Below are 15,534 nucleotides of genomic sequence, written 5' to 3'. Positions count from 1 at the left end.
TGGGGGTTCTCCAGTGATATGGGATAAAGGATGATCCCCATCCTCTTTAGAACAGATCTGAACACTGGTATCAGGCCCTCCCTCACCTCAGTCTTCTTTGCTCAAGACCAAACATGCCCAGGTTTTTGACCTGTCCCCAACAGTCAGGTTTTCTAAACCTTTGATCATTCTGGACTCTCTCCAATTTGTCCACATCACCCCTGAAGTGTGGTGCCCAGAACTGCACACTGCTCACACTAAGGCCTCTCCAGATCCCAGACTGTCACCCCAAAGCACCCTACCAAGCCAGCCTAGCCCGCTGCCAGGAGACGTTGCTAATCCATTTGACTAGGTCTTATACCACCCATAGCACTGTAAACAGAGACTGAAGAGGAGGAGAGAGGGAGCAGTATGGCTTGAAAGATGACCACTTGTGCCTGACTACTGGTGACTCCAGCTGGCACTGGCCCAGATGATGCCATGGTAGAGCCTGCCAAATGCACCCTACTTTGAGAATCCCTGCCCAGTCTGCACTCCCTGATTCCTCAGAGCACCGCACAGGAAGGTGGGTCTCACAAGTAGCAAACTGAGGTGGCAGCTTAGATTGGTGGCCAATTGGGGGAAATGCCCAGTATTGGCTAAGGACTGGCAGGCCAGGTGCACGGCTGGGGGAGAAGACCGGAGCGTGCTACCCCCAGCAAGGCACAGCAGTGCATTGGGCCCGCCCATGGTGCTTGTTTGTAATAGGGGCATTGGCTGCATCGACTCGTCTATATTCCCCAGAAGCTCCATCGAGGTAACCTGCGACCTGAAAGGCAACAGTGACCGGATTAACTCCCACATCCGGTCACTTTCTGCGGGGCTTGCAGAGCTGCGTCAGAGCACACAAAATGACTGGAAAACTGGCCATTCCAAAGTTACCTTGGTCTGGGACTGAGAACCGTTGTGCTGCAAAAGGGACGCGGACAAGCACATGGTGTTAAAATCCAACATATTTTCCCCTTGATCACATGATTTCCCTTCCCCCATGTACCGATTTTTCAGAAAGCCCCAGAGCTCAACGTTTACGACTATTATCCTCCAGAATGCCACTTCTCTGTCAGATCGACGCACTGCTGGGCTGTTCCAGGCGGGATGGGGTACCAGGCCCTATGCCCTGATTGTTCACACAGCATCACTTGAGAGGAGTAGGTTCCACAGGCCCCAGTTTGTTATTGTAGGGTTGCTACAGCCCAGCAGGCTGCTCCAACCCTGGCTGCAGAGCGTGCCCATGCTGGCTTGCTACAGCAGGATTGCTGCTGGGTGCTGGGTTTGAGAGGAGCTGCATAGCAGTGGGTTTGTTATGGTGGCGTGGGGCAGAGGAAGGGGTTGTTGTAGGGTTGCCAGGGATAGCTTCAGTTAGTTTGGTTTTTTTCAAGAAAAGGCAGGTGGAATTTTAGGCCCGCCCAGCTCACAAGCGGAGAGAGGGGAGGCTGGGCCAGAGTTTAGAGCACCAGCCTAGAACAGGGAGACCTGGTTCAATCCCCTCCTCTCCCACAGACTCAGGGTGCAACCTTGATCCTGCCACTCACCACTCAGGGCCTCGCCGGTACAACGAGGTGACAGCCCTGCCCTGCCACCTGGGGCATGTGAGGATCACAGTGAAGATGGTGAGGTGCCCAGATACTATAGATAGGTAAGTGCCTACAGAAAAGTCAACACTGCGAAAAAAGATTGGTTCTTAACTTGAATTAGGGTCCATCCACTCAGGTCAGGATCCATCCACCCTGCAGTGGGGAGAGACCTCTGATCCCTGGGAGACAGACTCACACTAACAGGGCATAAGCCTGGCTCCCCAGGCTGGGAGGTGTGCTCACAGCTGCAGTGTAGACAGACCCCTAGGACAGGCAGACAGCATCTCTTCTAGGTCAAAGCTACTTACCCCCCAGCAAGGCCTGGGCACCTGGCACATGGCAGATGGGGTGGAGACCCAGACAGCCCCATATGGAGCCTGAACACTGCGTTCTCCCCACAGCCAGAGCAGCTCTGAAGGCTGGAACTGGCCGGTCAAAGGTATTTCACCCCCTACCCCAGAAGGAAGCAGATTTGTCCACTAGTTCCCTTCTGTATAGAGGGCAGTCACAATGTGCACAGCTGCCAGTAACCCCAGGAGAGAGCAGCTCAGCTGCCATTCAGTTAAACCCCAGTCCAACGTGCCGCTGCCCTGTACAGACCCCCCACTGCTGAAGACTCCACTGAGCCCAGCACGGGAGCCTCGCTAGAAAGAGCCAGACACAAGCTACTGGCCTGGTAGCTTATCAGCAGGGACTGAACAGGTCTGTAGCTTGCTGTTTCCTGTCCTCCTGACCTGGTGTGCCTCTGGCACTTCCTCTGTACAGAACAAGCGTCACGGGGAGACACTCTCCGGTTTTCAGTCTCACAGCGAGGTCCCGATGAGGATTTGCCACGGCTGCCAGGAGGTGCTGATAAAACAACGCAGACTAAATGGAGCCTGCATGCTGCTGTGCTCACCACCTTCTCTTCCCTGCCTCTCTGGGGCCCTGGCTGCCCTGGAATCAAACCCCGTTTCAAGGGCTCGCAGGGATTAGTGACCAGGGAGAACAGGAGTACTTGTGGCACCTTCGAGACTAACAAATTTGTTTGAGCATAAGCTTTCGTGGGCTAGAACCCACTTCATTGGATGCATAGAATGAATTAAGTGGGCTGTAGCCCACGAAAGCTTATGCTCTAATAAATTTGTTAGTCTCTAAGGTGCCACAAGTACTCCTGTTCTTTTTGCGGATACAGACTAACATGCTGCTTCTCTGAAACCTGATCAGAGAGAGTTAACTGGTTTCTAAATGACAGTCTGTGTTTGTACAGTGCCTGGCACAGTGTGGTCCTGTCTGGCACAGAGGTCCCAGGTGCTACCAGCTGGCACTGCTTCCCTCCAATGGACAGAATGAGACGTGCTCCCAGAGCTAAACCCAGCATGGGGCTGTAGAGCAGAAAGCAACTCTCCTGTAGCTGGAGAGGTCAAGGCCACACAAGGAGGATCCCAAGTGATACGCTGCTATGCCAGGGACTGAACCAGAAGCAGGAGCTGCTATAGCTTGAGCTAAAGAGGCAGGATCCGTAGCTGTGGCTGGAACAGACTCACCCTCTGTGGGTTGTGCAGAGCGGGACGTGGGACATGGCCAGTGGGTTGTACTCTGAGCTCACAGGGGCCCTAGAGGGCAGCACAGTGACCGTCACTCCCCGTTGGGCCCAGGTTTGCTACAATTTACATGGATTTTCAAACCCGCCTCTCCCCCGTCACGGATGCGGCCACTGGACTGGAGTGGTATGCGATAGGCAGGCACCCAAGTTTAACGAGGCAGAGCCACTATGCGGAAGAGGCCAGCTGGTTTCCACGTTGGGAGCCCCAGCTGGGCTGGGAGAGGGCAGCTGCCACTGGAACGCCAGGGAAGCCGGGACTCCAAGGTGCAAGTAAGGGACTGGCTCTGCGCATCAAGCGCTGGAGCTCAAACAACTCCCCTAACATTTGAAGTACTTTGGGGCCAGCGTTCAATTAACACAACCACCTCAAATAGGTTGGGTCTCAATGAGCCCAGACAGGGCGTCTCCTAGAATAACTTTGGCAGGCCTGGTCTGGCCTGCATGCTCCCAGCCTGATGGCACAGAACAGGGCAGCTCCAGCATCCTTTCTGACAATGGGGTTTGCCTTGAAGTTTGCAGTGGCTTCATCCTGCCCCTGAACCTGAACCTCCCTGAGCCCCAGGTGTCATGACCGCCTGCGCTGTGATGCAGGAGGAGCTGTGCTAACACTGGCCTGGTTGGAAGCAGCTCACGGGGCCATTCCAGGGTACCTGGAGGAAGTGAGAGCTGAGCAGAGATCTCCCCAGCACCTCAGGCCTGCTCTAGCACACAGCTTCATGATCAGATAAGCCCTCGGCATCTTGTGCATGGAACCCGCGTCGCTCCTGCTGGTGCTAAGCTCCCAGATGGCAGCAGCCAACTCCAGGGCCTGACTCAACTCAGTTGTGCCAAGGAGATGCTACTTCCTGCCATGTACAACCACAGGATCTGGATGGGTTTTATACCCAACCCTGCCCCACTGCTAAACACAGCAGACAGCCACCCTAACTCAGGTAAGACCCCTCCCCACCCCCCCCAGGGGACTCATCCTCCAGTCAACATCTCAACAGAGCTGCCCTCTCTTACATCCCTTCTCACATCAGCAGGAGCAGCGACAGAGCTGGATTTTCCAACTGTCTGTCCCATTCACAGGGACCTGCCTCCCAAAGGCAGCCCCACCGTCAGTCACAGGCCTTTTCTGGTCTAGTTGCGGCTGCACAGACCTTTGGGTTCAGTTCCTCTGGCACCGCCAGGAGCCTCTCAGCTCTTCAGAGACTTGTGTATCTTGCATGAGACCTATTGCATCTGATCTACTAGCTGAGCCTTTGGACCACGCTCATCTCTGTACCGTCCACATGCTCATTTCACGCATTCCTAAACAGATGCCTCTCGTGAGGTCTGCAACGGCACCCAATCGCTCCTGACGACACAGGACCTCCCGTTTGTAGTCACCTCTTCCCAGCCACAACCCGTACTAACAGGCAGGAATCGCAGCGCAACAGGCCTAGTAAGATCTATGTATAAACAAGGTAATCCAACCCTTGGCATTTTCGTTTCTATCTCCTGCCTGTAGCCTGTGAGTGCAGCCTAAAATACCAGGGTGTGGCCAATGATCTTGAAATGCGGAAGGTCTGGGATGGAAATTCTAGGAGCTACAAGTTTATCCTCCACCCAGAGCAGGTGCTGAGCTACAGACCAAATCCCAGAGCCATGCTGAAATGGCTGATTCTCCGCTCGCTGGGAGCCAGGATGGGTTTCACCCTGGCAAGAAGCAGCACGTTACCTGTGTACTCCGGGAAGCAGATGGTCAGGGGGCTGTGTATGATCTTCTCCTCAAAGAGGTCCTTCTTATTCAGGAAGAGGATGATGGACGTGTCTGTGAACCACTTGTTGTTACAGATGCTGTCAAACAGCTTCATGCTCTCGTGCATCCGGTTCTGGCAAGACAACCAACCATAGGCACTCAGTCAGCCAGATGGGACCCGGACAGAGCAAGAACTGGGTTAGGAGCCAGGGAAATGGCAGGGGGAAGGGCTGCCTAATGGTTAGGGCATGAGACGAATTCAAAAGACCCAGGTTCAATTCCCTTGTCCCCCAAAACTCCCTGTGTGACTTTGTGCAAGTCACTTTGACCCAGATCCTCAGAGATGTTTAGGGGTCTCACTGCCACTGGAATCAAATTCCTTTATGCCGTAGCCAAGTTCAGTTGAAATCAATGGAAGTTTGGTGTCTAAATACCTTTGAGTATTGGGCCTCAGTTTCCCATCTGTACAATGGGGATACTACTACTCCCGTGCTCATGGGTGAGTGATGGGGCCATACAAGGAGATCAGACAGACTGGCATGAGTTGGGGAAGGTCTCATGATCCAGCACAGCCAGAACCTCTGCCTTTTACCCAGAGGAGATCACTGGATTTTGGGGCACCGTGCCTCAACTCTGGAGAAGTTTGGGCACCAACAGCCTCATGCACTTCCGCTTGTTTCCTGGATGGAACTGACTCCAACCATTCCCACTGAAGTCTAGATAGATGGGGGTGCTCATGTCTCCTATGTTTAGGGCCCTAGGCATCCAGGTTAACTCAGTTCTAAGAGAATTCTGAGAAGCTTTAAATGTTTTTAAGCCATAAATCTTATTGCAGAGCAGTTTTCAGAGTAGAAAGCATGTGGGGGATGGTCACGGTCAGCTGGAATTCCTAGAAGCCACATGAAAGCATCAGACAGCTAGTTTATGACATGTGCACACAGGTTTAATCATCAACATCATGTGGAACCACAAAAAGAGGAAGAAAGGAAAGAGATAAATGTGCTGGGGCATTGGAACGAAAAGGAAGGACGGTTTGGCTGTTAAGCTATTGTCATAGCCCAGCCTGGCACAGCAATACTGCACTGCTGGTGCCAAATTGCCAACCTTACAGAGCACTGAGACAACACCCTTCCCAAAACGCCAGCCTTGTCCCTGTGGAGTACCGGAATTTGGGGAGAGAGATGATGTTAACCAAGTTACGCTCAACATGCCCGCAGGACCCAATGCGTCGCTGTGATCACTGAAGAGCTCGTGGAATTGCGGAATAAACCATGGCTAGAAGGCAGAATTGTTTAGCAGTGAGTAATGAGCCACTGGAGCAATTTACCAGGGGCTGTGGTGGAGTCTCCATCTCTGGAATTTGTCAGTCAAAGCAGGCTGCTCTTGGGATTGTTTGGGGGCAGGTCTTTGGCCTGGTTATCCAGCTTAGACTAGACGTACCCAATGGTCCCTTCTGGTTTTGGCAGGATCAAATGAGGCAAACCCACAGTTTTCTACTGCCCCAGACAAGGGCTAATGAGTCTGCTGAGATGCCCAGTTCCTGCACCCATCTAACCCCTCGTTTCTGTCCCCTGCGTAAGAGAGGTGGTGCAATGGTAGCCAGTGAGCGTGGGGGCAGGTGGGGAGAGGATGCCAGAGAGGGATAGAAGGCACCCGGCAGGAGGAAGGAGATTGGAGTGCTGGGGAGAGGGGACACGGGGGAAAGGCCTGGAGCCTCCTGCAGCAAACCCCCTCCCCGGTGAACATGCACAGATCCGGGGGATTGAGCTGGAGACACTCAGCCCATGGTCCCTCATGCTCGTGCATTTCAGACTAGCTCCAAGTGACGCAGGGCCAGATTAGCCCCTCTCCCATCCTTACCATCTCCTCGTCTTCAGCCAGAACCAGGTCGTAGGCGCTGAGAGCCACGCAGAAGATAATGGCCGTCACGCCCTCGAAGCAATGGATCCACTTCTTCCTCTCTGACCTTTGGCCGCCCACATCAAACATCCTGCAAGCAAACAGCCAGCGTCACGGCAGCAGGAGAGCTCCCGCGCCGTCCCCACTGCTGAGTCTCAGCCTGATCAACGACCCCCTAGTCCAGAGAGGGAGAGCTGGCTAGGGCTGAGACTGGGAGCCACTCAGCCCTGCTACCGACTGGCTGGGACACCCTGGCAGGTCTTGTCACCTCCACGGGCCGCAGTTTCCCCAGCTGTAAGACCAACCTCCCAGAGCTGAGAGGCTCAATTAGTTAATTAGGCCCAGATTTTCAAAGGATGCTCGGCAGCTGTGATAAATGAAGGGGGGGAGGGATAGCTCCCTTTTATGGACACCCAGCCAGACAGTTAGCTATAAAAATCCCTCTTGGTAGCTGTTCTCTACTTGCTTTACCTGTAAAGGGTTAAAATGTCTGACTGCATGCATAGGTAAAAGGAAGTGAGAGCACACCTGGCCAAAAGAGCCAATGGGAAGGCTAGAACTTTTTAAAATTGAAACAAGACTCCCCTTTTGTCGGTCTGTGGTTGTTCTTCCAGAAAGGGGATACAAAGCAGCAATGCGGTAAGAAGTTTAAGCCAGGTATCAAATCATACCTAGAATCTACTCATTTGAAACCCCAGATATGCAAGTAGATCAGGAAATGTCTAGGAAGACGCAATTAGGTTTATCTCTTATTTCTTTATGGCTTGTAGACTCCTCTGTGCTAACCCCAAATGCTTTTGTTTTGTTTGTAACCTTTAAGCTGGACCTCAAGGAAGTTATTTTGATGCTTAATTATTATAAGTGGTTCTTTTTAAAATCTACCAATAGTCTAAGTTTTTAGATGTATTTTCTCTCTTTTGTTTTTAATAAAATTTACCTTTTTTAAGAACAAGATTGGATTTGTGTGCCCTAAGAGGTTTGTGCACATTGCTTAATTAGCTGGTGGCAACAGCTGATTTTCTTTGTTTTCTTTCTCAGCTCTTCCCCAGAGGAGGGATGAAAGGGCTTGAGGTTACCCTACAGGAAGGAATTCCCAAGTGCACCTTCCTGAGTTCTCGAAGGGTTTTTTTTTTTTTTTTTTTGCATTTGGGTGGTGGCATCATCTACCCATCCAAGGTCAGAGAAAAGCTGTAACCTTGGGAGTTTAATACCAGCCTGGAGTGGCCAATATTAATTTTTAGACTCCTTGCAGGCCCTCACCTTCTGCACTCCAAGTGCCAGAGTGGAGAATCAGCCTTGACAGCAGTTAAACACCTCTGAGGACCTGAGCCTAGGAGTCTGCAGGCTGCCTGGGGATGCTCAGGAGGGCAGAGTAAATCATTCTTGTTGAGAATCATTTGCTCACGTTACTTAGAAACCCCTTTGCCATCTTGGAAGGATTAAGTGGTGCTGGCACCAGCTCAGATGACTAGCTGCTGTTCTCTTGGCCAGGCCAATGGGCCCTTCCCTCTGCTAAGTCAGCAAACTCCTGCCTCAGCTCCTGGGCACAGCAGCGTCACAGCAGCAAGTCGGACATGAGAATTTTAGCTGCATTTTGGCCCTTACCACACTACAACGTCTAACCAAGTCTGTAGCCAGCTGGTGATCTGAATGGCTCTAAAGTTGGGGTGAGTCCTGTGCCCTCCCAGAATTCCCCCGCAAAGGACAGACAAGTTCTCCTGCAACTGACACAACTGACTGGGGGGAAAATCCCAGAGCGTCTCAGCACAAAGAATCATGGGGTGTGCCCTCAGCACACATGGGTGAGTGTAGAGACAGTGAGGATGCTAACACGGATAGGACTCTGCAGTGGGGATGCTCACACTCAGGCTAGGCTAACCCGGGTGCTCACACCCAGGTGCCAATCAACCAGGCTGGCTGTGCGGTGCAGACATAGGATTCTAACACTGGATAGTTAACTTGGGGATAAAAATGCACCTCCACTAGGGAAAAAAGTGTGTTTTTAACACGAGTTAGCGAACTTGTTAAAATCCCAGTGAAGACAAGTTAGCAGGTCTACTTGGCTAAATCCTAGGCTGCTCCAGTCTTCATCTCAACCTGCTAATTCATGTGAAAATGACCAACTGCCTTGCCTTCACTGCAGCTTTACCTCATGTCAGCTAACCTGAGTTAAGAACAAACCTTTTTTCCCTGGAGAAGACAAGGCCTCACAGACAAGCCATTTAAACAGCCTCCTCCCTTCCTGGGAAGTATAAACTTCCCTTTTCCCTTCCAGCATCCATGCCTCATGGGAGGTATTACTGCAGCCTGCAGGCGAGCGGGGAGTGTGCTGTGGCAAGCAAGGATGGATCTCTGGGAAGATGCTGTCGACAAGCGCTGGAAAGCAGAGGCTGAGGCCTCAGTAGCCTTGCACACATTCCGACACTATCCTAGCAGTGCAAAGGAAATGCATGGCTCAAGAGCGAATTACACTGGTCACATGTAGCGCTGCTGAGCTAAATAGGATAAGAATGCTGTGTTACAGTACAACATGCGAGGACCAATGGGGTTAGCACCTTGTTGGTTTAGAGCGAGTGCTCTGAATGTTAACTTGCTAGGCATACGCGGGCATCAGGGAGACTGGGCAGGAGATCGGGAGCTGGCAGCTCTGGAGTTTTATTCCTGGCTCTGCTGCTGAGATGCTGGGTGGCGCTGGGGTAGTCACCTTGGCTTTCTGTGCCTCAGTTTCCCCATGTGTGAAACAGGAATGATCAGACTCACTCACATGACTGGGGTGTGGGATGGCTTCCGTAGTTAAGCATTAAGACTGCCAAGTGGTGCACGTTGTCAGATAACGACAGTACTGCTTCCTGTGCATGCAGCAGGCACCTGCTCACATTACACTCAGGAACTCTGGGGATGTTAGGCCTGCACGACACACCGAGTGTAACTAACGGTGTGATTTGAAACCAAATCAGTTTCAGTTTGTAATTGAATCAGGCTGTGTGTACACTTAAACTGCAAGAGTGGTGTAGCTGAAGCGCTTCCAGTAGCCACTCACTGCGGTGATGTGAGGGGCTCTCCTACCACCGGAGTTAACCACTTCCCTAAGAGGCCACGGCTAGGGAGATGGACGAATTCTTCCTAGTGCTGTTACACTAAGGGGTAGGTCAGCTTAACTACATCTTGCAGGGGTGTGGATTTTTCGCATCACTGAACAATGTGTAGACCTGGCCTTAAACTTAACTAATTTAAGAGTGTCCACATTACAGGGGTTGCACAGATTTCGATAAATCAGTGCACAGGCTGTGTGTAGAAAAGGATTAAATCATGCCACATTGGGATTAGATCAGTGCCCTAGATTCACTGCACTGGTCCGAGCCCTTAATGGATACAGATCAGTTTGGTTATAACAGTGCATCTTTCGGAGACAGATCAGCCATGCATCTACCTGCTCTCTAGTCACCTGCTGAGCCTCCTCAAAACAAAAAACAGGCTAGAGAAGACCTGCATTTCTGAGGTAGGAAACAAGCAAAAACACTTATTAAAAACCCTTTCAGGCCTTTTTCATACATCATTAAAGCACACTCTGTGATGAAGTTGGGGATCTCTAGTTTTTTACATGCATAGTGTGTACGCTCCTCAGTTTCCCTGTGTGCTGCATGTTTAACAAGGTGGTGGGAGAGTGTTTGTTGTTGCAGAGGATCACGTGTGACCTCACCTAGCAGCCGGGACCCCCGGACAATGGCCTGGAGATGGGAACCCTAACAACTGGTGACCTGGTGACTAAGAGGCCCACCCCAGCTTGGCAGTCAGCCGGTTCTGGCCAGTTGGAGAACAAAGGGCTGAGGAGAGAGGACCCTGGTGACCTGACCAACCATTTCCACCCAGAGGGGAACAAAGGATGGACGAGAGAGGGCCCCAGTGACCTGTTTACCTGGGATGGAAGACAAAGGACAGGGGAGGAGCTGTTGGGGCTGGATGCCCAGCTGGAAAGCTCACGGTCTCTGGACTGGGGAGAGAGACCAGGCAGAGCCCACCTGAATGCAGAGGAGACTTAGATGTACTGTGGTGAGGGAGGCCAGGCCTGAGGGCCCTGAGAGTTTCCTATGCTGTGTTCAGATGCTCAATAAATCCTCCTGTTTTACGCTGGCTGAGAGTCACTCCGGTCTAGAGAACAGGGTTGCATTATTCCCTCTGGGAATAGAGGCCCTGGGGGTCCAGAGCGAGTGGCCTCCCTGAGAGGCCTACGACGAAAGACAGGTGTGCTAAGGCTCAGAGAGGTGCGGTTCCAGGAGGTGGAGGGGCTTAACCCCTGAGAGAGAGTGGACCCCGAGAAGGGCTGTCACACTGAAGGACCCCCCAGGGACCGTACGGGGCCAAGAGTGGGCACAACCTGTGAGTCTGTAACACACTCACAAAAGGGCCAAAGTTCAATTTATCCCCTAAGCAAAACGCCTTTCACTTTCAATGGACAATGATCTGTTTTAGAAACCCAGCCTTTATATGACGATCTCTTTCTTTCTCTTTCTCTCCAGGATAATGCAATGATTGCCAAGGAGAGGAATCTTTGCTATGGAACAGATGTAAGGAGAAGTAAATCTATCTAGATTATTATATCTAAATAGCTTAGCTTCTCCCATGTTTCTAAGCTCCTCCCACAGTTGAAAAGAGAGACACCAATCATCTGATGGTGATGGCAGTATCACACTGTAGCTGCAGCAGCTGCAATCCTGAGTGCTCTGTGGCTTTGCTCTCCAGCAAACACTTGCTCATTTCACTTGTTAATTACCTTAGCTTAAAATGAGGTGGGTGATAGAACAACTTTTATTGGACTAACCCCCTTCTGCTGGTAAAAGAGACAAGCTTTTGAGCTACACAGAGATAGAAGATTGGGGGGGGAGGAGGGCCTGTGATTTGTGGAGTTGATATTTATGATGTACAATATTTCCAGTGTTGCTATTAGTGGTCCTAGGTGCTGAGAGGCACTTACGTGGGCATTGCCCACCTTAGATCCTCTTCAGAGGACTAAGTATGCTGTAGTCCAGTGGTTCTCAACCTATTTATCATTGTGGCCCCTACAAACCCCTATGCCCAGCATCCTCCGCTCAGACTCCTCCTTCACACAGCGGGGCCAGGAGTGGAGAGCCGAGTGCAGGGCTGGGGGCAGAAACCTTGACCCCGCATCCTGCAGTACATGGCTGGGCGGCAACCCGCAGCTGGCAGTAGCTGGCTGCCCGGACCCCACTGCATGGAGCTTACAACAGCCCATGGCCTTTAGCACACAGCTGAGCTAGGCCACAGCTGTATGCTAATGTGGTCATATGCAGCCTGCGGCCCACAGGTTGAGAACCACGGCTGTAGTCTTTCCGGCTAGGATGAGGAGTAGGCGAGAAGTCCTAGTCTATAGTCCATGGACTCCATGAGCCACCTTTGACTGCTAGGCTCCCTCTGCAGTGAGTCTTAGGCCCAGTCTCTTTTGGCATGCACAGCTGGCTCTCTCTCCTTGCTCACAGACCCTCCAGAGCAATAAAGCATGAGGACTGGCAAAACCCACAGAACTGCATTCCAACTTCCCCTGCAAACCGTTCGCTACTGAAATCCTCTGGAGATGTGTTTTTCTTTGCTTGGCGACTGATCAGCATTTCACATCATCGTTTCAGCCACACAGATAACGGGACTGGAACTCTGTCTAGTCTCCCCACAGCTCCTGCTGGATTGAATGTCCTAAAGCAGGGACGTGTCAGCTCTCTCTGAACCACCATGTACACCAAAGGAACAAGCACCCTCTCCCTAAATCCTTGTCTTCACTACAGATGAGGGTTTTTAACATGTGGTAACTAAAACCTGCCAACACCCACATGTAAATAAGGCAATCTGAACCTGTTAGCAGGTCAGGGTAAACACTGGGGGAGTGCATGGTTCACCTCGACCCATTAACGCACGTAAGAACCACAAAGTACACACTAGGATGTTACCACATGTTGGCTGCCACATGGATTAAAAACACAAACCAGATCCTCCTCTCTTCCAAATGTGGACTCCCCTCAGGGTGTGTGGGTGCACCATGCCCACCCACCCACCCCCCACTAACACTCAGTGCTGCTGGCCGAAGGAACTGACCCTGGCTCCGTGAGGTGGGGCTCTAGAGCGCTACTCCTTATGATCTCCAGTAACTTACCTGGAGTTCAGTACAGCATTTGATACAGGTCCACCAGGGAAAAGAACGGTTACTTACCTTCTGTAACTGTTGTTCTTCGAGATGTGTTGTTCACGTCCATTACACATTAGGTGTACGCGCGCCGCGTGCACGGACGTCGGAAACTTTTTCCCTTAGCGGCTCCCGTCGGGCCGGCGGGGCCCCCTCCTTCCCGCCAGAGCGGCGCCCCGCTCCAGGGTATATATATCCCTGTCGACCCGACCCCTCCGGTTCCTTCTTGCCGGAGACTCCGACAGAGGGGAAGGAGGGTGGGAAGTGTAATGGACGTGAACAACACATCTCGAAGAACAACAGTTACAGAAGGTAAGTAACCGTTCTTTCTTCTTCGAGTGATTGTTCACGTCCATTACACATTAGGTGATTCCCAAGCTTACCATTGGAGGTGGGTAGGAGTCAAGGTACAACTGACTGTAGCACAGCCCGACCGACCATCGCGTCCTCTCTGGTCTGATGATGGATCGCGTAGTGGGCTGTGAACGTATGTACGGACGACCAGGTGGCTGCCTTACAGATCTCCTGGATAGGGACCTGCGCCAAGAAGGCCGTTGAGGACGCTTGGGCTCTAGTCGAGTGGGCCCGGATCTCCGGGGCCGGAACATTGGCGAGCTCATAACAAGTGCGTATACAATGCACAATCCATGCCGACAAGCGCTGTGTCGAGATAGGCAAGCCTTTCATATGTTCCGCAATAGCAATGAACAGCTGGGGTGTTCTGCGGAACGGCCTGGTCCGTTCCAGGTAAAATGCCAACGCCCTTCGGACATCCAGGGTATGTAGGCTGCGGTGGTGAGGGTCCGTATGGGGTTTAGGAAAAACACCGGTAGGCAAATGTCCTGCCCCATGTGAAACTGTGATACCACCTTTGGGAGGAATTTGGGGTGCGGCCTCAGTTGCACCTTATCCTTATGGAACACTATATAGGGTGGTTCCGAAGAGAGGGCCCTCAATTCCGATACCCTTCTGGCCGATGTGATGGCCACGAGAAACGCCACCTTCCACGAGAGGTGCGTGAGGGAGCAAATGGCTAGGGGCTCAAAGGGGGGACTCATGAGTCTTGTTAGGACTAGGTTCAGACTCCACGCCGGGACAGGCGGGCGTGAGTAGGGAAACACCCTTTCCAGCCCCTTGAGGAATCAGGCCACTGTGGGGTTGGAGAACACTGACACTCCCAACTCTCCCGGATGGAAGGCCGAGATAGCAGCTAAGTGAACTCTAATTGAGGCAGGCGCAAGCCCTTGATTCTTGAGGTGCAGTAGGTAGTCCAGAATCGACGGAACTGAGGCTTGTAAAGGCTGTATGCGTTGAGGCTCACACCAGTGGGAGAACCTTTTCCATTTTGCCAGGTAGGTCACTCTTGTAGAGGGCTTCCTACTATTAAGGAGGATTTGCTAGACTTGGTGAGAGCACCTGTGTTCTGCATCATTCAGCCAGAGAGATACCATGCCGTGAGATGTAGCGAAGACAGGTTTGGGTGGAGTAGGCGACCTTTGTCTTGCGTGACTAGGTCGCAATGGAGGGGGAGGGTGATTGGATCGGCTATGGACAGTTCCAGCAGGGACGTGAACCAATGCTGGCGTGGCCAGGCCGGGGCGATAAGTATGATCGTCGCCCTGTCTCTGTGGGTCTTGAGGAGAACCTTGTGTATGAGTGGGAACGGAGGGAAGGCATATCTCAGGCTCCCTCCCCATGGGATCATGAAAGCATCTGCTAATGATCCCCGGCTGAGGTTCTGGAATAAGCAGAACTGAGGGCATTGGCTGTTGTCCCTGGTGGCGAATAGATCCACCCGGGGAAAGCCCCACCTCCGGAAGATCGAATGCAGGAAGTCTCGCCTCAACGTCCAATCGTGCATTCGGTAGAATCGGCTGAGGCGGTCTGCTAAGCCGTTTTGAATCCCCGGAAGATACGTCGCGATGAGGTGTATCGCATGGGCTATACAGAAGTTCCATAATTGGAGTGCCTCGTGACAGAGGGGAGAAGACCGTGACCCGCCCTGCTTGTTTATATAGAACATGGCAGTAGTGTTGTCCGTCAGGACTGCCACGCTGTGACCTTTTAAGGTGGCGCGGAAGGTCTGACAGGCGAGGCGAACCGCTCTTAGCTCCTTCAGATTGATGTGAAGCAGCTTGTCTTCTCTGGACCACAGCCCTTGGGTCTGCAGTTCCTCCAGGTGCGCCCCCCAACCCAGGTCCGATGCATCTGTTACCAACGTCAGAGTGGGCTGTGGGGCAGTGAAGGGGATCCCTTCGCATACCTGTTGGCGATCGAGCCACCAGCGTAGCGAGCCGAGCACCTGGTTTGGGATCGTGACTACTTGATCCAACGGGTCTCTGTTGGGGCGATGCGTGTGGGCGAACCACAACTGTAAAGGCCGGAGCCTCAGGCGGGCATGTCTGACCACGTGTGTGCAAGCTGCCATATGCCCCAGAAGCTGCATGCAACACCTTGCCGTTGTCGTGGGGAACTTTTGGACCGAGCTTACGGCTCTGTGAATTGACATGAACCGTGCCTCTGGTAGGCTCGCTTGTGCGGTTAC

At 52.3% G+C, this 15,534-nt stretch overlaps 1 protein-coding gene across 1 annotated transcript in view; it reads right to left on the bottom strand.

Annotated features, from left to right (window-relative positions):
• The window catches only part of GNAI2 (G protein subunit alpha i2), a 194,314-nt gene that overhangs the window by 6,232 nt on the left and 172,548 nt on the right, over positions 1-15,534 (bottom strand). The window contains exons 6-7 of the mRNA XM_054034327.1: positions 6,761-6,890; positions 4,880-5,033 (exon numbers count right to left, since the gene is read on the bottom strand). Of these exons, the coding sequence (XP_053890302.1) occupies positions 4,880-5,033; positions 6,761-6,890 (284 nt within the window). The remainder of the gene's footprint in view (positions 1-4,879; positions 5,034-6,760; positions 6,891-15,534) is intronic.

This window comes from Malaclemys terrapin, chromosome 7 (assembly GCF_027887155.1).
Source record: "Malaclemys terrapin pileata isolate rMalTer1 chromosome 7, rMalTer1.hap1, whole genome shotgun sequence".
NCBI lineage: Eukaryota > Metazoa > Chordata > Testudines > Emydidae > Malaclemys > Malaclemys terrapin.
The sequence above is the reverse complement of the archived record's forward strand: the minus strand, read 5'-3'. Positions and strand labels throughout refer to the sequence as shown.